Raw genomic sequence first — 26,704 nt, forward strand, 5'->3', positions numbered from 1 at the left:
TGAATTAATTAAATAGAAATGGTCCCTATAATAAAAATGCATTATCTTTAAAGTCCCTTGTCTGTGGCAATAAAAAGACTAAACACACTAAAACAACATTATTAAAGTAAATAAAAAGACTAAACACACTAAAACAACATTATTAAGGCTTGGTGCTGATGCCAGTGGATTGCTCATCCATTCCATGCTGTTGAAAACCAGTAACTACACAAAGATACTCAAACTTTTTCTCAAAAATAGAGAAAAAGTCAGTGATAGCAGAAAGAGTGTAGCTGATAGAGGGACAAGGAAGGAGAATGAGCTTCAGAGAAAGTCATGAATGATGGAGGGAGTTATCTACAGACTTTCCTATTAATGCAACAATAAGCCTATCTTGGTGTCCATTACGCAGGTGTTGTTACTTCATATATACCTATATTTCAACATGCTCATATGACCATTCCTCTTTAACAAAGAACCCTATTGGTCCCAAGTCAGGTCCAATGAACAACTCTTCATTATAAGGTCTTCCACGATGATGAATTTTACCATAGTTTGCTCATCTCAGTCGGCAGGCTCTCGTCTGTCTTTATTGGTTGCAGTATTTATTATCATCTCTGTTGCTATAGAAAAACCCTGTTACCTTCTCATCGATGTTCTCTTCATGATTTGATTCAGTAGTCACGGGTTGTGCTCCACAAGTTTGGCAGCTGGGGATTTTGTGTTGTTCGGCCTCCTCTCTGCATGTGTGTTGTGTACGCTTTATGTTTTTGTTGGTATCTGTTTTTTTAGCTGCATGCAAGGATCTCTCTCTGTGTTTAGCTCAGTGTTGACAGCCACGTTTGCGTTGAAGGTGTTGTTTGTTTTGATGGAGGAGTGTCTGTATGTACTGTCTTTGCGGTGGCTGCGTGTCATGGTGACTCTGAAGGTGTTGGTGTGCTGCAGCTCCATTCTGTCCTCCTCCGACACTTTGATGAAGGGACACCACACAAACGCGTGACGGAAACCAGCACGAAACCTTCAGAAAGGGAGGAAAATTGATTTTCTGCCTTTTTTTCTTAGGATACTGGAACCTGAGGAGCTTCTGTGTGTGAATATATATTTTACCTTTGGTTTAGACAGCAATAGATGATGGGATTGTACATAGTCGAACTCATCGCCAACCAGAATATGGTCAGATACACCTGAAAAAGAAAGTAAACATGATGCCCCAGTAAATAAATACATCAGACTAAAAATAATTAATGACAGACATAAGAGCAGCTGCTAACCTGTTGGATGTAATGTTGTTTATAAATGTCTCTGTTAAATGATCCTAATATGAAGTAGATGTGGTAGGGCAACCAGCAAAGGGCAAAGGTCACCACAACAACAACCATCATCTTCACCACCTATGAAAAATCACAGCGAGAAGAAAGTCAATGTTGCCATATTTTAAATTCCTAGTTCAGTCCAGCGATGACAAACTTAGCCCAGGTGATCTGAGCATTTTGAGAATAATGTGGTGACACGTCAAAAGCCCGGACTTATAGTTTACAACAGTAGACGATTACAAGTGTGCGACCTTTCTCTTGGCTGTTATCTGGCTGTGGTAATGGTCTGTCGCCTCTCCAGGGATGTGCCCACCCCACAGCGATTGGCCAACAAAACTGTAGGTGACCAGCATCACCAGTAGAGGGAACAGGTAGATCAGCAATATCACTGCAAACTGGTAACTGCAGAGGGAGAGAAAGTGAAGCTGATTGTTTAATGGTTTCAGGTGATGTGAAGTTAGTTAAGCTCACATTTCTTTGCAGGGTTCCTCTGCTTGATATAACAAAGCCTGTGATTACAACTGCTGGTAAGTCATGAGTAAATACATTTTGGTCCAGATGTTTTTCATACAGAAGGTACGAAGACAAACCATCTGTCTGCACCATGCACATAATGCTCACAGGCCAATATTTTATAATAACTTCTTGTGTACTGATTTGCATCCCCATATAAATCCCTTAGCATTGAGTGTATCAATCATACAGACACTATCTTTGTGTTGTTTTATATGACAGATCTGATTTGTTGTAAATGCCACTGTCTGTGTTTTTTATCATCAATGTTGTTCTTTCACCTAAGTTGATGTGTTCCTCCATAGTCGTCCGGCCAGTCGACCATGCACACGGTTCTGGGGTAGTAAAATATTGTCACGCTGTAGTAGCACTGAGGGAAAGCCAGTAATATTGCTACAATCCAAATCAGGGCAATTACAACCTTTGTAGAGGTGGACGAGAGGCGGGGCTTCAGAGGGTGGATGATGGCCATGTACCTGGAAGAACATAAAAAGGTTTATTCATGCATATCCATCTTTTACACATAAATCTGATGTTTAACTCTCAGAGTAACGTTATGAAGGATCTTCTGTGGGTGGGAATCTGTGCCACAGATTGTTCAAACTAAAGATTTAATTTGATTAGAAAATCCACCCACTCATCTATCAATTGATAATGATTGTACATCTCGTCACTCAAGGTAATTAAGTTCTCTCACAAAATGATTTATCAATACACCGAATTTATATTAAATAATAGTTTGAACGAGAAAATGTGTTCTTCCACGTGTTGCCTTTCCTTGTCATCCATCATCGTGACAACATGTTATTCTTAACCTAAAAAGCTTTATGATCTGAATATCCTGTAATTTAAAAAGAATTAGAATGAATAAAGGCTCCATCCCCTTTAAATCAATTAGTGCTTTTACTTAAACATTTAAGCCATGTCTCTGAGTGAAATGTTATTAAAATGACTACACTGATTCTGTCAACTTTAGCACAGGTGATCAGCTTAATGAAAGAGAGGTCTGGTTAAAATCACAATATTTTATTACTCCCTGCATGTCTGTGTGACAAAAACTAAATATACAGACAAACAGTATGATAATTGCCATTTATCATCAAGCTTAAAATATACCGTATGTATGTATATCTGTTGTAATGATTTTATAGATTTAAAAGAATGTTTTTTTACCTGACCTGACTGATTGAATAATGAAACAGAGATGTATTAACTGTGAGTATGCAATTTCACTGAACACAGATGAAAGCTACTGTGTGTATTTGCAGATCTGATGTGCTAGAACAAGAACCTTTGCATGAAGATGCAAAACATACCATATTGAAGAGAAACAGTGCACTCTGGTGTATCAACCCAGTCTGCCACTGACAGCCATGGCAAGTGCAGTACAGTTGTATTAATTTGCTTAACAATATTACTCAGTTGGATTACTATCATAATCAAATGATTGATCGCTTTGAATTATTCAGGACCAACAGTGTATATTTATTTAAATGGTTTCTGCTATTTCCCCTATTTCTTTGCTTTATAGATCAAAACTGCGTGATCTCGCATTAAAATATACAATTTAATTAATATATTTTTATTTTAATGTGTTGCAGTCAGTGGAGCATGAATGAAAAGGGAAAACCTTCATTTTTATTTTCCGTTCACTTTTGGTTTTCACAAGTCATGTCAAACCCACCTGTAAAGGTAACACATTTATCATCTTGTGTAGATTATGTTCCACGGTTAATATGTTAAACATGTAATTAAGTGTTTTCTGCTTGCTGCTGCAGCTGTTGACAGCAAAGAAAATGCCTGAATAAAACCACAAAGGCTGACCATTTTAGAAATTGGAGAGTACTGAGGAGAAATTATTGATCTATAAGTAGATGTAACAACTGGTCTGATCCCAGCGTATATTATGTATGTATGACTAAAGACTTAACAGATTGATCATGCTCCAGTAGGCATTAATGACATATGTATCTCTGCTGCTTGTTGACCAATTTCTCCTTCATGCAGTATTTTCCTTTGAACTGGGTTAAACGTTCCTGCTGCTTCTGATATCGAGTGATATCCGTATAATGACCTCAAATGACAAACCCCTGACTGAAAAAGAGGCTCTGGAAAACTGCAGTGAAGAATTAACTGATGAAAAATATTGTACTAGGCCATCCTGTGCCATTAAAAGACCAAAATATGGTTGTACACATAGTTTTTCAACCAGTATGTTAAGCACATTTATTCACCATAATTAAAATCCATAAAGTTTCTGAGGTGCTCAGGTTCATTTTTGTCAGTTTGGATGAGAGCATATACTTAACTGTAATTCAACTTTGAGAAACATTACGTTAAAATGTTCAAAATAAAATTGATGTGGTCTTAGCATGTTTTGTAAGAGAGCTTTCTTACCTGTCCACTGCGATGGCTGCCATCGAGTATATTGATGAAAACATTGCCGTGATGGGGAAGAAGTTCTGAAATCGGCAGTAGCCGAGGCCAAAGTACCAGTCATTGTGAATCGCATAGACAAAGTTAAAAAGAGTGTTGAAAGTTGCCATAGAAACGTCAGAGAAGGCCAGGTTTACGATGAAGTAGTTGGTAACGGTCCTCATGCGTCTGTGAGCAAGAATAATCCAGATCACTGTTACATTGCCAGTGATGGACACCAGGATGATGAGGGAGTAGGCTATAGCCCACAGAGCCACCTGAGAGAGGAGAGGAGAGGAGAGGAGAGGAGAGGAGAGGAGAGGAGACGAGAGGAGAGGAGAGGAGAGATAGGGAAAAGAAGAAGAAAGGATTGTAAAAAAACACACAAAATATACAGTGTGTCGCTACAGTGAGCAATTCAAATGGAAGCAGAACAATAAAAATGTATAGTAAACAATTTAAAAATGAACAGATAGCCTAACATTCTGCCTCAAAATACTTTTTTTGTCAGATATGTAAAACATTTTGGATAAAGTATTCCCAAAATGCCTCAAGGTTTCATCTCTGATCTTTATTCTCCACCTGCCAGTCCGGCTGCTGGAACTGATTCCCAATTGTCTCGTTCCCGTCCTCCAGCCAGTCGGTGGTCAATGAATACGGCAAAGAAGTGGCCTCCATGTCTCGTTCAATGTGTTGAATCAGACCCGCGGCGTCCATTCTTCTCCCTCTTCTGGTGACAGAAACGTTATGTTTAACTGTAGGTGCGTCATGCGTAATGGGGCACACTGAGAGATTTACAGGAGGTCATTTAGCCTTGTGTAATATGCTACCGTCTCATGTTCTTCTCGTGTCATCTCAAATATAACTTGCTGTTGTACAATAATAGCTGTAATTTCCCTTTGATTTTAAGATACTGTATTTATAGATATGTATTAATAGATATTTCAAGATATTTAATCATATTTAATTCAAGTATTTTGACCCTCTAAACATCGATGCGTCGATGTTTTAATGTGTTAAATATGTTTAACTGTTACTACAAATACATTCATCCGCCAACGTGCATTCTGGGCATTTGGCTCACAGACATTTTCTTTGACCGCAGCATATCGGCGCAACAGCCACAAGTGATGAATTCATGCATTGCTGCAGTCCAAGCATGAATTCATCACTTGTTCTGCACAAATTATAAGACTAAATATATATTACTTTCATCTGGTTTACCTCTCTGATTACGCGGTTGAGTTGTCAGTTTTAACATCAGTTTGTCCAATCCATAGTAAACAAGGTCCGTAAATTAGACTCGTGCGTAATGGACAATCAGGTACATCCAATAATCCATCAAGACGTCTGACACACACATGCACACACTCTTTCCCTCTCTCCTGGAATGTGTAACTAGCTGATTACGCTACAAGCTGCTGAGGGACGCACTGACAGGCAGGCACGCGACTGTGCGCGTAGAGCTGCAACAACGAGAGAGAGAGAGAGAGAGAGAGAGAGAGAGAGAGAGAGAGAGAGAGTATGATTGAAAAGCAGAATAAATCAACTTCTCTGTTGTTCTACACTCTGATTTCCTCAATCTATTGTCTTTGAGAAAATAACAAATAAAAATATTGAAACAGAAAGAGGAGGAGTGGCATCAATTGAAGGCATGGATGGCCAATACATGCTATGGAGCAAGGAGGTGCTCCCTCGAGGGATCTTGTTGATATCTGGATTACTGTGAAGTACTCCTCACAAGTTGAGATCAGAGATGAACTTACAGAGTTGAAAATGGGATCGATAATTCCAAAGTACTTTTAAAGTACAGCTCTGTGTTTGCAGTTATTAACGGTCACACATTTCGAAAGAAATGCTGCTTTCTACTTTTTGTTAGAGCTGTGGCATCTGAAACATGACAAAACTCTTAAATGTCTCCCTAGTGATCGAATGAGTCAGTGTTTATGTTCTGCTGGTTTAAAACTGTGAAAATAAATATAAGCGTTAACATTTTAGTGGGCATAGAGCACTAGTGATGACATTGTCCTGGTATTTCTTGAAACTCCTGTGTTGCATTAATGCATGTGTGTTTAAAAAGAGATATACATTATTAATATGTACTTTTTAACTCAGTATCATCATTAGTCCCCACTCAGTGCACTCGCATGTACACTTGCTGTACTTAGACAATGTTTACATATCTATAACGTACCATAGCAGTGATGTGTGGCAGTAGCCTTATTTGTGTGTTCAATACACTCTGTGATAAGCAAATGTCCTACTTTTGATATGCCATGGCTTCTATTCCGTATTCTATTCTGTGTCTTACTGTTATATCTTCTTGTGCTTTCTGTTGCTTTTATTCTCAGCAACTAGCATTTGGTTGTGTGACATTCCTCCTCACATTTGTGCTCTTTTTGCGGCTCTCCTCTATCCTGCTTTCTGTGACTCTTCCTCCCTCTCAGGGAAAAATAATCTGTGTGTTGTGTTTGCACATGAAGAACAGATAGATGTAAAGCCTGCTGACTTCAGCTGAACTCACAGTTCTTTTCTCTGTTTTGTGTGTACAGTATGCACTGCATGTGTGTACTTTCACATGCTCAAAAATCCTTCCTGGCCAGCAGAGCCTCAAGGGCATGTTGAAGGGCACATGCAGGCAGGGGAATGAAAAGTGTTTAGCAGTGTAAGTGTACATATACTCCTGAGTGAATCTAAGCCTGAGGTACTGTAAGGGATGAATAACAGTAGTGACTGTAACATTAATGAGGACGGGATGAAACACTACCCTGATAGCTCAAACAAAGACACTTCCTCTCATCTTCTGTTAAATGTTGCACCTGAGCTACATCTCTGAAAATGTTTAGGTTTGCTTTACTTTGTCAGCCAAAGGTCTTTTGGTGAAGCAAGAATGGAAGGAAAGGTTGAGGTGATGAATAAGATAAGATAGATAATAGCCTAAACTAACAGGGTGCAAATAATGATTTACTTGACTGAACACACAGACAGCTCCCTTGTCTCAACACACTTTATTGGCTGAATGGCTGCTGATAAAGGCGACCAGAGACAATTGTGCCTAAAGCACTGAAAACATGAGCGATGGTTGGCCACAGACAACCTATCTTTGAGAGCCAGCTTTAAATTGATATATCATTGTCTCACATTCATTAGCAATGCAAGTCAGTTGGTAGTTGTATACATATACACATTATCACAACTTGGTATATATGTGTACAAAGGGCAGCCTTTTTGTGCTTATTATTTATAATTTCTTTGACAAATTCCTGAATTCACAGATCAATACAATAGGTAATTCCTGCTGGCATTGTGGACATTACTGCCTGTAGGGGGGAAGTCAGTGTTGCATAGTGTTGTTGTACTGTTTTAAACTATCTTCCGTGTCAAACCACTTTAAAAAAGGGGGTTTATAACCAACATTTAGTGAGATTTTCTTTTTTTAAATAAAGGAAAGGAGGAGGAAGTGCAATGAGCCCATCATTATTGGATACCCCCCTGAAGCATTCAGATACATTGTGTGGTTTGGCGGTCAAAAAACAATTATATTTTATCAAACTCATCGATCATTCGCAATCTCAGTGAACATATACATGTTTTAACGGCGTAACACTCCCCTAGATATCATTTCCAATTCACTTTATCCCAGAAACCTCCCATCCATCTGTCCCTCGTGCAGGTGTGGTGACGATGACAAGGCGGAAGTGAGTTGTAAACATCGCAGGAATCAACTGTCCTCAGACAGACACGATGTCCGACAACGACGATGTCCGATACTGTCATCGATGCTCATACATTTTCCTCAAATTTATCCTGTTCGCTTATTCCATCATCTGGTGGGTGAGTAACATAATTCTAATCATTTGTTGAAGAGGAGTGCGCTGTGTTTGCACACATATCCCGTGCGCAGACAGACGGGGTGTGTGTTTGGTTCAACTGGTTTCACTTCCATGGAGAGGAATACTAATAAATGGTGTTTCTTGCTAGAGAGGGATCGGTGTTCAACATTTCCCAACGTATCCCATTTTCAAATCGTTGTGATCAACCGTTTTAAAGCGACAGGTACCTCTGGAGTTATTCCACAGGCTTTGGGTTGGATAGCCGTTTGTCTGCTACCATGTGGCCACGCCCTCCTCTGTGCACCTTTACCCTGCTCTTGCCTGCCCGATCTGCACTTGGTAAACACAACGAGGGAGCCGATAAAGAGGAACAGTATAGGCTGTATGCAGGCTTCTTTTCTGGGAGATTCAACAAGCCGCTTGCGCACATTTAGTCGTGTCCTGCTGTGGTCAGACATGAGTCACGTGAGAGTCACCAGATGACTGACAGGCACTAATGTTTTCACAACATTTAAGAAAGTGACATCACAGTATTCAATTGCTCTAAATGACAGAGTTGGTTTAGTAATTGTAGGTCTATTTTTCAGTTTACCAAGTAACATAATCCGCATGTTGGCATCAAATTGAGGATATTCAGAATATTCACTTACATTTTGAAATATTTAATTGGCTTCCTCTTTCTTTTTCTTTAAAGACACAACATTAACACATCAGACTTGAACAGTGTGTGGTTTACATTCAAAGCGATAAAAAAAAAGTAATACAATTACTATGATTAAAGGTGCATTGTGGCAAACTTCAGTGGCTGAATTTAAAAATGCGAAAAGCTCCTGCTAGAGCTGATGTTGTGCTTATCTGACATGGGTTTCTGTAAACACATGGCGGACTCAGTGAAGAGGACTCACTCCCTATGTATAAACAGCTCAATCTAAGGTAACAAAAACATAATGTTCTTACTTTCATATGGTTATTCAATGAAGAAAATGTACTTATTAATATTTTATTTCATTTCTGCCAATAGATGCTTGATCTTTAAATCTAAGTACAGTTACACTCCCAAAGTAAAGGGTTTGTATTAATTAAGATCAAAAGGAGTTTTTCTTTTAAATCTGCCAGATGGACAGTTTAATGGGGAAAAGGGGAGAACAAAATGGAAAAAGGAAAGTGTCTCGAGTGAAATGGCTCCTGTTCAAATACTAATTAAATATTTTTATAGAACTGCACTTTAATCTCGACCATGGCAGGAGTACACTGTACTTGTGCCCTCTCATCTGCATGCTTAATGAACTATTTCACAGCTGTTAGTAGTTGCGTGGCCTGTAGTTTACAGTAGTTTGATTTATTTTATTTCCCATAACTGCATAGACCAGCCTTACTCTGCCTTTGATTGGCTAATATTAGTTCTCTTGTTTCCAGAATTTCTAAAGTTTATTTCTGATAACAAGATTGTTGACAATTAATAGGGGTAATGTTTTTAAATCCGATGTGGATGTTTTCATCAGGATGGCAGCCTTCTTATGATGATGTGTTTCAACGTTTTTTTTAAAGAAATAAAGGTTTCTGTGCGACATCCAAACCCTGCATCTGTCATACAAAACCTGACAGATTGTATATTTGCGCAGACAGATGGCTGAGTGACATAACACTTACTATAGAAAGAAAATCAGTTATTAGTTTTCTCCATGGTACATTTCTGAAACGTTTATTCATGGACAGAAAGGGGGCCAGAGAGTGGGATGGGGAGGCAGATGGAGTCAGTAATGGGTTTATTATGGAGAATGAATGCCGCCTTGATAGGAAAGGTGAATCAGATTAACAAGTTTATATTTACTTTGCTCACACAGCTTGTTGATTCAGTCATGATGGTAGAGAGATATTCTCACCAGACGCCGTCTCTGAGGAATGTGGCTAATCTAAGCGTGATACAGTCAAGAATAAAGAGTATTCTGGGTCATATTCCTCCAGGAAACGTTGACAGTACCAAATATACACACTGCATTAAAAGCTGTTGCTCTTTTATTAAAATCAACATCAACATCAACAGCTTTGTGCCATAATGTTTGATGAAACAAGTGTTGATAGTAATTGAAACTTATTTTTAATTGACTGCATGTTGTTCCCACTTGTCTTGTTATTAGTGATGAAAACAACAAATGCCGATACAGCAGGCAGTTTTATGGACAGCAGTGGCCAAGTTCTGTAATATGCACACACAGTACTTCTACCATACACGTTTTCGTGACATGGTTTCAACCTCAGACCTTTGCTTTCTCATTAATCAACAGATTTTTTAAACTACCTAAAAAGTCATATGTAAGAGTATAATTAGCTCTTACTGTCATGCTTTTCGACTTTTTTATTATTAAATGACAAACAGCCAAGCAAAACTGCATATATTGAAGGAACAATACAGGAGTTTTTTATTGTTCACTGTGTGAAATATACGTTGTAAAAGGTCAATGACTTCATCAAATCCAGCCTTATACTGAACGATCAAAGGTTGTGCAGCTAACAAAGACTAAAACCAAAACTAAAACAAAGCATGAAACACTCAAATTAATATTTCAACGGTCATGTTTTAAAGTCAGACTTTTTCCTGCTCAACAGTTGTAATTGCACCTTACTGACTGAAAAAAAACAGTTGTGTGAGAGAATCATTACAAATGACATGTCCTTGTTTGCTTCATGTGAAAATCACAGTGTTTGTCTTCAGAGAAGTCCAAGATGCATTGTTGTCCTACAACATGTATTGAGACAACCGTGTCTATTTTCTGTCTTAACCCCCCCCCCCCCCTCCCATTAGGGGTCATGTGTCCAGATGTTTGTCTCATGTCTGCAGCTTTTAGCCTGGTTTTAGCCTGGTTGCTTTCAGAGCTTCATCTGAGTATCAGCACCACCGACTGTATGCCCCATAGAAGTGAGTCGAGCTCACTAATGGCACTGTGGCATTGTTGTAGGAGAGTGTAGTCGGTTATATAATACAACTTAACCTTGGCCTGATGCCCTGATATTGTCACAGTCATCTGCAGAAATTTAAAGTGGCTTTGTTTATGGCTCAAAGTCCCCCCCTTGGCTGAATTTAAGTGAGCCAGCAGCGAGATTTCATAACAGACAGCAAGCAGGGACATGTAAGGAAAATACATTATGGTGGATTATAAACAGAGCCTGGACCTTCAGAACTTTCAGATGACTACAAATGTATAAACACCTCTCCTTCCTCCTCTCCTCTTCTTCACCAACGTGTTTGCTAATGTTAATTAGCACATTTTAGAATGCCAATTCTACTTTTGTGCTTAAAATATTATCATAAGTCGGAATTTGTTAGATACCAGTTTTCATTTGAATAAAGTGTTTTTTCCTGTTATCGTGTGTGAGTGATGTATTGTGTTTAACAGCTTACAGGTGCATTTTTAGACGTGTGTTTGTAAATGAAAGGCGGATGTTTCAAATTTAAGAGTTTCTCGCCCCTCTCTGGATACAAGGATAATTTAAGTTGCAGTGCTATAAATGGGTCATTGGTGTTTGGCTGTCTGATCACATTACAGTCCTACATTGGCTCATGTGCCATTTGGCTGTAATTGAATCTGTGTAATGTAATTGGCCTTTTTAAATTTAGATTTGCCCGGAGCTCATTGTAGGAAAACACTTAGTCATTTTACTTTGTTGTCATCTATTCAGTTTTTATTTAAATGTATAGTATATATTAACAGGTAGAAGACAAAGCTTTCACAAACATCCTTCTTCTCCAGAATCTTTCTTTTTTGACAGTTAACATTTCGGCCCTCGTGACTCCGTTCAGATCAAGAATAGTAACACAGTCATCATCCACGATAGTCAATGAAGCAAGCGGAAACTTGAGTGTATGATTGCAGCGTCTGTTGATAAAGGGCTTCACATAGGACTCAACAGCATTTTAGCAGACAGCATGTCACTTGCTGCAGATTGATGTTTTATCAATGATGCAATCATCATCTAATCTATTGTCTTTAGTAAAAAGCAATTCTGTTCACAGTGATAATATTGGGGCTGTAATGTGGCATAACTGCCCCTTTTAAGCTTTTACGGACTCTCATGATGTCCCTCGTAGGCTGTGAAGTTGCCGTGGCATAATTATCTGCATCCAGATGCTTTGATGTATGCTAATGTCACACTGGAGATGGGGCAAGGAAGACACAAAACACTGAACTGGATAGTTTTTATTTGACTGGAGAATCAAGCCTCTGTCTCAATCTGTCTTGTTAGTGTTAACAAGGTCAGTGCGACACAATTATTACATTCGGTGGTCCTTAAATGAAGGTTTATTCTAATCTAATTAAACTGACCTTTTGAGGAAGGATCAAATTAACTATTTTAATTTCTATGTAAATGAGTTTTGATGTGATATATCCTTCAGTTAGTTAAATACGTATGTAGCTCCATGGTTGTGGTGTAGAGAGTTTAGATGTTTTTAGTTGCAGGCTCAAAGGCCTAAACCGAACGTTCATGACGGTTTTCCTAAACCTAACTGTTTTTTGCCTGAGACTAACTTTCGTTTCGTAAGGTATTGTAAGAGCGACAGTTAGTGTCATTGTACACAAAACCAATAAATACCATTTTATAACTATTTCAAGAACTGCCATGGGTTCTTTATACACACTACTCACATCCCCAGCTGTAAAAGTAGCATCTAATCAAAGTAAATCATAAAGAGTGTTTTCTTCCTTTAGTCATATTTAAATCGGCTGAAATTATATTAATCGGATGACTACTTGTTCAAGCTGATGACGAGTAACCCATCCTTACTGCTTTTTGTTTTGTTTCCAGTTGATAGGTGGCTTTATCCTGGGCATTGGCATCTATGCTGAGGTGGAGAGACAACGCTACAAGACGTTGGAGGGAGTGTTTTTGGCCCCCGCTATAATCCTGATCCTCCTGGGAATCATCATGTTTATTGTTTCACTCATTGGAGTCTTGGGTTCACTGAGGGATAATCTAACCCTCCTGAAAGTGGTGAGTGGTGTACTGAGAACCAAGTATTTTATCTTCTTTTTTTTTAAAGTAAAGTTGCTGCCTGGATGCTTTTATTCTTTGTTTTATAACACTTTGAGAACAATGCATGCTTTAATTGTGTAAAAGTATGTAATGCATTCAAAAAGCATAATATGTGGATTCTGTGGACATGAGAAATGGCCAAATGTATACTTCATTAGCAGTATTAGAGTATGCAGCGTTAGCTTGTGAGATTTTGAGCCAAGCTAAAAGCTGTTAATATGTCACTTTTATTGAGATTTAATATGTTTTCAGGTGAGAGATGTGGGCATTAGGTGCAGCCAACTGGTAAACAGGGTGATGTGCTCATGGACCCAAGTCTCATGTTGATGCATTTTTCTGAAATGTTAGGGACGTTGAGTGTGACTGGGGTTCTACAGTGAGTTCTGCTCTGTTCCTGTAGTTAGACCGTAAATGGTGTTAGGTGCACTATAAGTGGCATTCCTCCTCGTTTGAATATAAATGATAATCAGTGATGCTTGTTGTTGGTAATACAGCATGATTGAACTACTAGCTATACTAATTCCAGCCACAGCAGGCACATACCATATTTAGCAGCTATGATGTTTAGCAGCTACTCGTTTAGATGCAAATATAAAGCAAGTTCATGCAGTTATGTGTGTTAGAGGATCATAACAAGAAACCATTACCTGATTTCTCTTCTAAAAATAATCTACTCTAAAAACGTTGTCTTTTTTTGTCTTTGCGTTTGTGATTTTAGGTACATAAACTTGGCAATTTGTCTTTTTTTATGCCTCCACGACAGCTGTGGGCCGAGACATTATTTCTTCATGTTGTCCGTTCGCCCACTCTAGTGAACGTGATATCTCAAAAAGCCTTGAGCAAATTTCTTCAAATTTGGAACAACATCCACTTGCACTCAAGGTCGAACTGATTAGAATTTGGTGGTCGAAGGTCACTGTGACCTCACGAAACACGTTTGTAACTCAATCATTCACATGCAAATTATGACAACGTCACACAAATGTCTTATAAGATAAAATGATGAAGTGCACACATTTTGGACAGACATGGATGTAGACAGCAACATGACTGGTTGGCGGAGGCAAACACACATGAGGCATTAATTCAACTTTAATGATAATCATGACCATTAAACATAATTATGGCGTGTCTTAAATGATTTCCTTCAATAATATCCTGAAGTGCATTTTGATGGTACACAGGTTAATATGATTATTAATTGTTTTTACAGGTATAGCTTGTTTATTTTTTGCCTCCAACAGTAATGTCATGTTAAACAGCAGTTAACATTGTGCATGGGAGCACGACTATGCAGGACTAAACAAATACAGCTGTTTGTGGCAGTAGTGAAAAACCTGATTTCATTGTATCTAAAATTGTTGATTACTTTAATAACTGATCAAAAAATGATTATTGAAATTGGAAGTGCGTAAGTGTATAATGACTCTTCCTTTCTCTTGTCCGTTTGGTGACAGTTCATGTACACTCTGGCTGTGTGTCTGATCCTGGAGCTGCTTGGAGGAATATTGTCACTGGGGTTCCGCCATCAGGTGAGCCGTCCACGGTGTTGATCAATAACCTGACATTTAGAAACGCAGAGTGGGGGAACTGGTTAACAACCAACACTTCATGCAGCAATAAACTGTTATTGAAAGAACGTTTATCATGAGGAAATAATACAAACCAAGATGAAATTAATTGGATTTTAATTGTTTAATATAGCTTTTGGTTGACCTTGGTATGATTGACATGCACCAAACACTGCATGCATCTTTTAACTGCACAATGTAATACTAATAAATGAGCCATGATACAGTAATGTAATGTCAAGATGATTTTTATTCATCAAAACCAAATGCAGAAACAATGCAGGTTAATTAATTTATATCCTATAATATCTGTTATTAAAAGGAGACTTCACTGAGACCACATTGAAATTTCTAGTCAGGAATTGCCCAGGGACAGTATAATCAGAATTGATCTGTTTAAATAGGAGATATGATTATCATTTTAATGATATCAGTATGCTGATGAAACGTTCTGCTTCCCTGACTTGTTTTGGTGTTTCTGTATCTTCCTTTCTTCTCTTTCTCTATTTCACTTCTAATACCTTTTTCTTATATCCTTTCTTTGTTTCTCCCAATGTATTACTGACTATCTCTGTCTAGTTTTTTTATCAAATTTTCTCTCCCTGCAATAAAATCCAATAACGTTTCCATGCATTCATAAACCGCGTGATCGGTTGTTTTTATGAAGTGGTGACTAGACGAGCAGCTTCCTCTGGTTGCAGTCATGAAAAATGCCTTGTAGAAAAATAGCCAAGAAGGATAGACTTCAACGTGACCTAGAGACCTGACATGTAAAGACCGGACGTTATTAATTCATTCAACGTTTTAAAATGACCATCTTCCACGTCTAAATATTCTCATTATAATAATATAATATAATATAATATAATTAAACTTTTATTGAAAAGCAAAAAACAACAAACATGAGTGATACAGACTCTAACTTACTGTCATTTACTTCAAACTTTGCCACCAAAATTCTCAATACACCATTTCAGTATTATATGTTTATCATCAGCTGCCATAAACATTAGCAAGCACGTAAGAAATACTTACTGTGCCTACAATGTGCTGACCTACTTATGTAGATTATTTATAGGAAGGGAAATCAGGTAATTGAATTTGTGGGATTTTATGAAAGTAATTTGAAGAAGTAGTGAACATAATTGCATCTCATTTACATGTAGATCGAGTTAACTGAGTTAAAAAAAACCTCTTGAGAGTTGAGGAAGTGCTAATGTGATCATGTGACCATGTGATCATGATCCATGATTACAGACCTGAATGGGTATAATTATGACAGTCCACTACTGAGATGTTCATTACATTTATTATCTGTCTTCTTGCCAATGGTGAATATCTTAATGTGGCTCTGTGGGGAAACGGTTGAGTCTTGTTTCCACTTTTTAATGCTCTCAATCATCTCATTTACATGACTTTTTTCAATAATATTGTGTGGTGCATTTTAATGTCCATGCCAGTTTGTAAAAAAAAAAAAATCTACATAATGATTGTACATTTCAGTGTGTTAATGGCAATTATTTTCAAATATATTACAATCTGAGTTTCTTTATTTTACTGTTCTTTTTAATCTCATTTACATTGAGATAAGAAAGTTATTGCAGTGCATTTGAATAAGATTTCAGTTATTTCCTCAAGAAGTAGAATTTATGAAAGATGGCTGTTTGTCTCCGACACCTCATTTTCATGAACACGTTCACAATTCTAATGACATATGAGCTCGTAGCGCGTTATTTAGTAATGGTCCAGTTCTCAAAAGGAATTATTGTAATGTGATTTAAATATGGCGGCCTTGGCCCTATACACTGTGAGACCTGATATGTTCAGGGAACGAGGAAAATAAATTAATTGAAAGGCACTGAGCCTTTCAATTAATTTATTTTTAATCTCTGAGATTCTCGTAAGGGGAGAAGTCTCAAGCCTTTATGGTTGTTAAAAGAGAGAAATGACGGAGCATCGACGGGCCTGACTGGAGTAAATAGCCCAACCCCTCTTTATGAAGTATAAATAAGACTAATGTATCCCAAACAAAGAGTGAAGTAGAATTAGTGGAAGAAACGATTAGTTCCCTAAAAGAAAAGCTCTTCATGAACATACTTAGTGGAGTTTCAAATATTTATTGTAGTGTCCAAAAAGACTAATGCATTAACCTGACGTGACCCTGCTGCACCAGATTGTGACTGACAGATGTGAGCTGTCAAACGGTCATATTTTAATATTCCAGTTCAGTGGATCAGTCACCTTGACTGTGACAGCATTTCCTCTGCAGAGCTGCCTTTCGGATGCATTGATTTAAGATCAGCTGTGTTGTGGAAACGAAACAAATGTGGTAACATGACATCCTTTATCCCATTAACACACACAAACTGTCTCTTTTGTTTGTTTCTCCCTCTTACAGACTTTGGGTTTGCTAAACAAGAACATCCGAAAAGGCATAGTGAACTACTATGATGACCTGGACTTCAAAAACATCATGGACTTTGTCCAGAAGAGGGTAAGGTTATGTCACTGGATATTTTCTTTCATGTGAGCTTTTTAAATTTGTCATAATGCGTATGGGTTACCAAATGGTATATACATGGCCATTTATATAGATCAATTATACGATTGCTTCCGTAACATATTTCATGATCAGCAGATTGAATTATTAGTAATTCAGCTTTTGAAAAATTAATTATCTGATAAAATTCTTGGTTCGTTTGCTTTCACACACAATCTTGAAAGCTATCGGCTATTGGTCGGACAACAGAAAATCCTCTGGGAGGATGCAAGACTGGAGTTGAGAGACAGCATGTACAACCAGAAGTTTCACAAATAAGCCAGTTTACAAGCCAATATTAAACTAATAAAAAGCTAAATCACCGTCAGACAAATGCCCTTTGCCTCTTTGCTCTCCTAATTACCTGCAGTGAACCAAAGCCTGCTCGAACATGATTAGTCAATACAAACGGAAACCCAAAATGCTTGCGATACCAACATTTTGTCTACAGATTCTATGTATGTGTTTTTGAGATGTAATATAGATTTAATAGACATTACTTTCACACCACAAACAGACCACACCAGAGACCCACCTTTTTAAGCAGTCTGGGTTTGGTTGTTTGGTCTGCACCAGGGTTCAATTGACAGCTTTGGGTATAGCCCAACAAACAGTGCCGCAGTGATGGTAGAAAACCATTTGGCAGCAGCAACGTGAATCTTTTTTCAGAGTATATTTTTCCTGTCACGGTGTAAAGCTGCTGGTTGGCTCCAGTTTAAGGAAAGCCAACCAGCTTAAAAAAACACTTAAATGTCTCGCATAATAGGAGAGTTTTAAGTGTTTTCCTGGAGGACGTGGACAAAATTCTACAGAATCTTAAACTGATTGGTCGATATAACAGATTAAATAGTGCTTTTCTCCTAATATTACTAATCTATTGAAAAAACAGCAATTGTTCGACCAATGAGAATTTGGAAGGGGCTAAGTTTGACAATTTCTGTAACTTAACTTCAACAACTCAGTGTTGGCCCCGAATCCGACTGCCAGGGACCTCGGTGTGACACTCGACAGTCAACTCTCCCTGACTGCCAACATTACCGCAATAACACGGTCCTGTAGGTACATGCTGTACAACATCAGGAGAATACGACCTCTTCTCTCTCAGAATGCGGCACAGGTTCTGGTCCAGGCTCTGGTCATCTCACGGCTAGACTACTGTAACTCCCTCCTGGCAGGTCTACCTGCTAATGCCATTCGACCTCTGCAGCTCATCCAGAATGCAGCTGCTCGACTGGTCTTCAACCTCCCGAAATGTACCCACACTACTCCGCTCCTCCACGACCTTCACTGGTTAGCGGTGGCCGCCCGCATCCGCTTCAAAACATTGGTACTTGCGTACCGTGCTGCGAACAGATCGGGTCCGGTCTACATCCAGGACATGGTCAAACCGTACACCCCAGCCCGTTCACTTCACTCTGCTTCTGCCAATCGGCTTGTAGCTCCGTCACTTCGAGCTAAACACTCTACGAAGTCACGACGGTTCACTGTCCTGGCTCCTCAATGGTGGAACGTGCTCCCCATTGACATCAGGACAGCAGAAAGTCTCTACATCTTCCGTTGCAAACTAAAAACACATATTTTTCGACTATACCTTGAATAGGGAAGGCAGCGCCGTAGTAGCACTTTAGTAGCACTTAAATGGCTCTTACTGATAGCACTTTGTAGTTTAACTTTATTGAAGAAATTGTACTTGCTTGATTCTTGTTGTTCTGAGTTTTGACTCATGGTTTAATGCACTTATTGTAAGTCGTTTTGGATAAAAGCGTCAGCTAAATGGCATGTAATGTAATGTAATTGCTACTAAGCCTTTTGGCTATAACAGCTTCTAATATGCTACAACATACCTTGGTTGCCACTAACAAGAAAAGGACGCAGGCTTTAACTGAACCTGGGTCAGTTAGCCTCTACTTCTGCAATCGCTCCACTTGTCAACAAAGCATTTCTCATCCAGCCAGTTCTCCTCTTGTGTCGATTTCACTTCATTTAGGAAAACAAACAGATGCAGACAGAAAAAAAACAAATGACTCAGAGGATGAGTGTTATCATCCATTACGTCTCATTGATATTGGTCTCAACAAAATGCCAATCAAGCAACCTGGAGCGTGAAACTTTCCTTAATTGACAATCTGACAAGCACCTCGTCCTAATGCAGGAGTTAGCCAGGTGTGCAGAAGGGGAAAGTAGGCAGGATTTAAACTTGTTGTATTTTTCCCAATAATTTCATCACTTGAATCGCAACATGAATGCCTCTGAGGAGCGACTGATTGAGAGAGTGTGTTCATCTCACCAATCTTTAGAATTTATGATCGCCTTCGAGTGGAGCCTTTCTGAGCACGTTTGAAACCTTCTGCCTTCAGATGCGTTCAGATGTATAACAGACATATAAACCCACGGTGATTTTCAGTTGTTAAGCTCTTTGTTCCAGTAGTACAATTGCTAAGCTCTAAATAGCAAACATCTCATCCTAGAGCAATTACATAAATGTATGGTTTCGTGGCAGGTCCTATTATATCCTGTATAAAGTGAATTTCAAGCTGACCTTTCTGTTGCGTATTCTAATGTAAATGTGACATTTACTACTAATAGATGTGTCTTGAACACCGGGAAAGAGAGTGAAGGCCATTTTTGCTTTCACAATTTGCATAAACTGCTCACATTAATCAAAAGAGTAATAATATTAGGTGCTGCAGTGTTATAGCAAGAAGCTGCCATTTTCATCAGAGGGAATCCAAGCAACTCAAGAAAGCCACCACATAAACACCACACAGCTCAAATGTCTCAGAGTTCACACTGCAGTCACAGCGTGCTGTGTTGTCACAGCCATCGCATCAGAATTTTGTGGTTCACATCAAGACGTCCATGACTATCAAGTATTTAGCTAAGAATGGAAGGTCAGTCGTGAGTAAGGAGTCCAGACTATCAAACAACAAACTTTAATTTGTTTAACAACACAATGCCATCTGTGCAATCATGATATGAATGTTTATTGTTTATTTCATGGATTCACATTGGCTGACGCCTTGGTGGCTGCTAATCTTTCTGGGGTCCACAGAAAGGACTAAACTTAAAAAATACAATACATGACGTAAAACAGTTAAAACAGTACAGTCACAATAGTTAAAATACAGCCAGTACAGTCAGAGACTAGGATGTGTAGTATCAGAACCAACCATATACATGGTGCATTATGGAGCTCTAGTCATCTGGTCAGTGGCCTGAGGTGAGCCTTTTAAATGAGGAGGTAGTGAGTTCCAAGCTATTATTGAATGGTAACATGCATTTAAGGAGATTTTGTTCTTGGGGTTGAAGGTATCAAGTGACTTGAGTTAGCATTCCTTGTGTGGTGGTTATGTCTGTTGCATGTGTTTTGTACTTAGTTGAAGAAATATTCAGGTGTCTGATTAAAAACAAAATGTATATAGTGGCTATAGTGGAGTTTAATTTTAACTGAGAACCATGACAGGCAAAAGTGCATATATGCTATATTTGTTCTTATTGAGCACTGCAGTGCCAATCTGGCACATTTCTGCATGGATGCCATCATAGTATTAATTAAATGCAATTGAATGCAGTGAGCACCCACACTTTGAGCAGCTGTTCAATTAGCCACCCAGTTAGTCACTCAGTCAGCCAGTGAACCACCTTCATCAGTCAGGTAGGCAGTTAGTCACTGCTTCAGACACAACTGACTCTCATTACTGTCTCAGAGTAATTGCCATCCAACAGTGAAAAACTAGAAAACTACCGGAAAATGAAGAATAAAGTGGGGTTCATCATGACACCAGATTGGGATTGAACAGAGAGTATTTGATTGAGACGGAGATGAATACAAAGCATGTTATTTGTATAATTTGTGTTGTATTATACTGTAACTACAGTAAACAAATTGATGTGTGATCCAGTCATGAATCTGAAAGTGACGAAGAGAGTCGCTATAGTCTCTTCCTCTCTTCGGTTTGTCTCGTGAAGACACAAAACCTCCTGAACAATGTTCCCAAAGATTTCCTGCAGAAGCTTTTGGAATGTATTTACTAAACTCGTTACTCAGCCAGAAGTTAACTTAAACCTGACACTTGCAGACATTAATCACATCACAATTGCTTTGCCTTCCTGTGACCCTTGACCCGCTGCTGGATAATTGGCGCTCTGTGGAGCCACGCCAACGAGAAGAGGGAGTAACTTCCTGGCACACTTGTATAATGTCAGCATGCTGATCACACTTCCTGGCAAAGAGCAGCTTCATATGTATTCATTTATTCAATCTGTCTCTTCATCTCTTGTCTCCTCTCTTACTGTCTGACCTTTTGTCCTATTTGTTCTCTCTCTTACTGTCTTTCTGACTCCCCAATAAACTATTTGTCTTACTGACTACAAAGCAGAGCTAGTGTGGTTTCAGGTGTGTTAACGCTCTGAGGGTATCTGTGCAGCCACAGCTACCAGGTGAAAGTATCACTCAAATATAATTTACTGAATGGAGGCATTACAGGACTTGATGTAATCCATTTTGTGTGCAAACAACTGGGGTAGTCAATTCTTTTATTACAATTTTGTAAAGCATTTAGTCCTCACACATTTGGTCATATCTATGCTAGAAAATACACTTTTCATTATTTGTTACACCTTTTCTTCTGCTGCGATGATAATGTTATATTTTGTTGGTTATTAAATGAATATTTTCATCAGCGTGGATGCCCTGCAGTGGGGTCGCCTAAACACCCTTCAAACCATGTAACACTCTGATAAGGAAGATTTTTGAAGCCTTATATCAATCTGACTTAAGAGGTCTCAGCCAAAACCAATTATTAATGTGCTCTAGATTTATTATCAAAGCTTGTTGGTTTTGTCCCCGTTAAGTAATAATATTTTCTTTTCTTCAGGGTTTATTAGTAATGGCTGAATTGGTGTCACACTATTATGAGCATGTAAGTGTTAACGATTCAGGAGAAAACAGTTCAGTCTGTGAGGCGGCTGCTGTCAGACACTGACTGGATAGGTAGCAGAGGCTTTTTAGAAGAAAGATGTCACAATATGAATTTTTTGATTTTAATTAATAATAATAATTTCTAACGTGAGTGAGAGGACAAATAGAGCTTTAGGTTCTTGAATTGCAACGGCATTGATTTATTTCTATGTAATCTTTTTTTTTTATGTATTTTTGTTTATGTCGTCCACATTGATGGTTCAGAGTTTTAACTCTGGTTTGTGATTGATTGAGACATCAGAAAAAAGTTAACATAATATTGTGATATAATATAAAAAAAATTTATAGTATCATAATATTAATTTCAACTATATTGCCAAGCCCTACTACCAGCTTTACACTTATTGTGGCAAAGTTAGAAAAATAGAGAGACATGCATATATAAAACAGTCCCATAATTACATGCAAATTGTTGTTAATTATGGCTCATTTCATCCCAAAATGTTTGTGGCATTACAAGCGTCAGAGAAAAGGTTGTTTATCAAGTTGTTTACTTTTTTAATTGTTTTTTTCTCTCCCTCATCTATGCCACTCTCTTTATCTCTTATTCTACTGATATCCTCTCCCATCACTCTCCTAATCGCTTGCTTTTTGTCTTTCCTCCTCCTTCCAATTTCCGCCATCTTTCTTATCTGTGGCAGTTTAAGTGTTGTGGAGGTCAAGAGTATACAGACTGGTCGGTCAACATGTACCACAACTGTTCTGCAACTAGTCCATCGGCCTGCGGTGTCCCATATACCTGCTGCATTACTACTAAGGTGGGTATAGTTTTTTTTCATTACTTTTAGTGCCGTATAAACTGTTATACTGGCGGTCTGTTATGGGTTTCCTGTTGCATCAGGTAATATTACCACCATTTCTACCCCTGTGCACTACTGCTCCTAATACGGTCACCGGTGCCATGATTTGTATGCGTTGAAAATTAGTTTGTGGCATATTTCATGAAGTTGTAGAAATTCTTCTCAAAGAAAGATGTATTGCAGTTTGTTTCTGTCTGATTTTGTTCTGTATATAACATACACCACCACAAAATATAAAACAAAAAGCAGTTCCGTCATAAGCTCAAATGGTTTACAGGCACTGTCCTCATCTCATTATGGGCCATTTCAGGGAGCTAGCATCTGATAGAGATAGGACTGGCCATACAGGAAGAATATACCTAATAAAACAAAGTACTTCCAAAACCAATAATTTACTTTTTCAACTTTAAGATTTTCCCAGCAGCTAAAAGATTTATAATTGTTCCTGAAATCCCCTTTTTTTTCCCGTGGTGGCTTTTTCCATCTCATGTTCACTTTAAACTGAGTTGTACATCAAAATCACTCCTGTTAGCTCACAGCACTAGCATTGATGACAGAATGAGTAATGCAATAAGTGCCACTTGTTGCTAAGATATTCTGCATGCATTTCATGTCACGTTCAGGGGACGCACAAAATGTATCTGAGGTTCGCCATTGCTTTAAAAATGTGCGTACCATAAAATGTTCTAGTATGTTAAATGCTGGAAACATCAGAATTTCCTTTCAATCCCTGCTAACTATAACTGGCAGTACCACCCTGAGCTGAGAAAGACCCCTCAGTGTTAATTAGTTTCGAAGATCAGCGTTAGATCCTATCATCTTTAACATTACCTAGAACTGATTGCCAACAGCAAACATTCTCTTGTTTGTGACTCTCTATTTATGGTGAATCCCTGAACAGTTTGTATATCGTTACAATAATAGCTGTAATAGTGTGGAGTTATGTTTTAAAATACTTCTCATTACCTTTTATAATGGTGATTAAGCCTTTTTCATGCCAGACAGGCGAGCAGGCAATTTTCTCCTGCACAAAACAGCATGTGTGCACCGTATAATTTCTACACCTACACTCCCGAGAGTTTACAAGGAAAGAGAGAACAAACACACTTTTTACTGAGATAGACAACAGTTTGATGGACTGCGTCTCATTACTGGACTCATAAAACTACTGCTGCTTTATACTCGTCTATTATATATGATAGAATTATAAAATAATAATTGATTTATTCTCAATTTGGTTTGTTGCTGTATTCAGAATTGTGTATTTTCTTTCCAGAACTGTTAAAAGACGATGCTCGGCAACAGCTGAAGCCACTGTCACTATGGTTTATGGTCTGTCATTATCATCAATATGATTAGGCTCTTTTAAGAATTAATTAATTCAATTTGACATGTGTTTAAATGAAGAATAAGAAAAGTGTGCCAGAGACGACACATGGCAGGTGATAAAAGCTCAGATTGTCAGATTGAGAACTGTTGCCCTAGAAACAAACTAGAAGTACAGTTATTGAGATGCATTTAGAATAATTCTTGGACGTGTTAAGTACCAGGCGACATTAACCGGAAGAGATATCATCAGGGAAACTCTAGAGGCATTACAATATACATTATAACAAAGAACTCAGTTGGATATAATTTTGCCATTTCCTGGAATGTAATCTATTTGGTTCAAATGTAAGGTAAAAATGGATGGATGGATGTATCTTTGATTGCAGGCCTGTATGTTCATATTAACACAAAGCCGCAATTACCTCCAACCTGATCGAGCATCGTGTTTCTTCTCACACAAACTAGCTTAAAAAGTCAACATTCACATTTTAGCAGCCCTTTTCTTCCTCTGCCAGACGGCCACGAGAGATTGGCAGTTTGTCTCATCTCATTTGAATATATGAATCCATCTGAATATTTGAATATGGAAAACCACAAGCTCAGTCATGAGGGACATGCTCGCATTTACACATTTTAGTTTGTACACACACACACACACATTACAATAAAATGTTTTGTGGTCAATGTGCAGTTCAATGTCCCCCACACACACACACACACTTGCGTCTCTGGTGACGTCTTCAGCAGTCTTGTGGTTCAGGACTGTCTTTAGTGTGTGCATGAGGTAGTTACCAAGTGTGTAATTGTGGGTCTTTTTTATGTTTTTATCACTAATGTTAAAGGTTGTCTACAAACTTGCCTTTTTCTATCTGTTGTGGATTCCTCTTCACAGACTTCTGTGTGTATCTAACATACTGTTTCTACCTCTTAACTTCATCTCTTCTCTCCAGCCTAATGAAGTGGCCAACACTATGTGTGGGTACAAGGTGTTGGAATATGAGGTAAGATCTCAAAGATTGACTTTCATGACTTCTTTAATGTCAGTTTTTTATATTTAGTGGCCCTACAGGTCCAGGATATTGTAGAGATCATCTTCAGTTATTTTATAAAGTGAATCATGACATGTTTATTTTGAAATGTAAGATTATTAGTCACAATGTTGAATGATGTGGTGCTGGTCTTGGATGCATATAATTGACTAAACTTGCAATGCAACTTAATAACCAAGTGTATTAACTAACTGAAAACTAATTACAGTAACAAGCTATTTGTGTCTCGCAGCGTTTGGACTTGATCAAAATCATCCATATCCGAGGCTGCACTGATGCTTTCTTCATCTGGCTGACGGACAACTACAAGATCATGGCTGGACTGCTATTGGGGATCTTACTGCCTCAGGTACACACACACACACACACACACACTCACACTCACCAATGAAGTCAACATTCATCAGAACGTTTTTTTTCTTTTAATTTTCGGTCTTTTATGGATAATAATATGCTCTCCTTTAATGGTGAAAACATTTTAATTGAACAGCTGGCAAAAAGTCAGGTATATGATATATTTCACAGTATATTTACAAAATGTGATTTGATGGATCTATTCTAGGAATATAAATATTATTTTCAATATGAATACAAAACGCTGTTTTTTTAATGGTTGTGCAGATGCTGTTTATTTAAGTGAATGAGAAGCACTCAATGGTGACCCGCCTTCTTATACTGAGCTTCCCTTTCTCTTTTTTTCCAGTTCTTTGGTGTGATAATCAGCTGGCTGTACATGACTCGTGTTCAAGATGCCATCAGTGAGTACGGTCACTACATGGACCTACTGAACTCAAATGAGAATGAAAGAGTTGCCAAGAGGCAGGGCCATGTGGCAAAATGGTTCAGGTGTATGCCGGAGATCTGATGGAGATTACAAACAATAAGCAGCAAATGGACTCCAGTCAACACTCACAGTTGATTAAAAGTTGATCCAGATACTGCTGCAGCCACTGTAGGAGACTACCTTTGACTAGAAGGGCATCTTGTGTTCCTTCAATTTTACTGTATACTTGGATGTATCCAACACAAACATGTTTGTAGGGCCCATTGATGTATTAATTATTAATTACTGTGTTAACATACAGTGTACGAATGGAAAATTATGGCTCATTTATATATATATTTTAGCTGTATTGTGCTCAAGAGAGTCTCAGGGATAAACGCAGAAACCAATACAACCACTTTTGCTTCTTTTTTTAGAATATTACATAAAATTGGTCTGTTCAGTTCAATCACACAACCACAATATACAGCACTGACTTTGTTGTATACGTTTATACCTGTGTTCATTCATTACTTGTTTTTTGCCACCAATTGAAATATTGCTCTGTCCAACCACCGGTGAAGCAGC

At 38.3% G+C, this 26,704-nt stretch overlaps 2 protein-coding genes across 3 annotated transcripts; one reads left to right on the forward strand and one right to left on the reverse strand.

The window, feature by feature from the left end:
* Positions 1–741: 741 nt before the first annotated feature.
* Positions 742–5,481, reverse strand: tacr2 (tachykinin receptor 2). Its single transcript, XM_034526926.1, has 8 exons — positions 5,445–5,481; positions 4,803–4,945; positions 4,203–4,498; positions 2,087–2,281; positions 1,544–1,694; positions 1,251–1,370; positions 1,087–1,163; positions 742–997 (listed from the first exon to the last, which is right to left on the reverse strand). Exons 1-8 carry the CDS (start codon positions 5,479–5,481, stop codon positions 742–744), a joined length of 1,275 nt encoding a protein of 424 aa, XP_034382817.1.
* A 2,422-nt stretch (positions 5,482–7,903) lies between these two features.
* tspan15 (tetraspanin 15) lies at positions 7,904–26,704 on the forward strand. Of its 2 annotated transcripts, none has more exons than XM_034529400.1 (8): positions 7,904–8,054; positions 12,857–13,042; positions 14,542–14,616; positions 17,054–17,149; positions 22,817–22,933; positions 25,255–25,305; positions 25,586–25,702; positions 26,057–26,704. In XM_034529400.1, the coding sequence occupies exons 1-8, from the start codon at positions 7,965–7,967 to the stop codon at positions 26,216–26,218; spliced, it is 894 nt and encodes a 297-aa protein (XP_034385291.1). In that variant the 5' UTR covers positions 7,904–7,964; the 3' UTR covers positions 26,219–26,704. The 2 variants fall into 2 exon arrangements, with proteins under 2 accessions (XP_034385291.1, XP_034385292.1); XM_034529401.1 differs by having other exon boundaries at positions 7,907–8,050.

This window comes from Cyclopterus lumpus, chromosome 3 (genome assembly GCF_009769545.1).
Source record: "Cyclopterus lumpus isolate fCycLum1 chromosome 3, fCycLum1.pri, whole genome shotgun sequence".
In the NCBI taxonomy this organism is placed as follows: domain Eukaryota; kingdom Metazoa; phylum Chordata; class Actinopteri; order Perciformes; family Cyclopteridae; genus Cyclopterus; species Cyclopterus lumpus.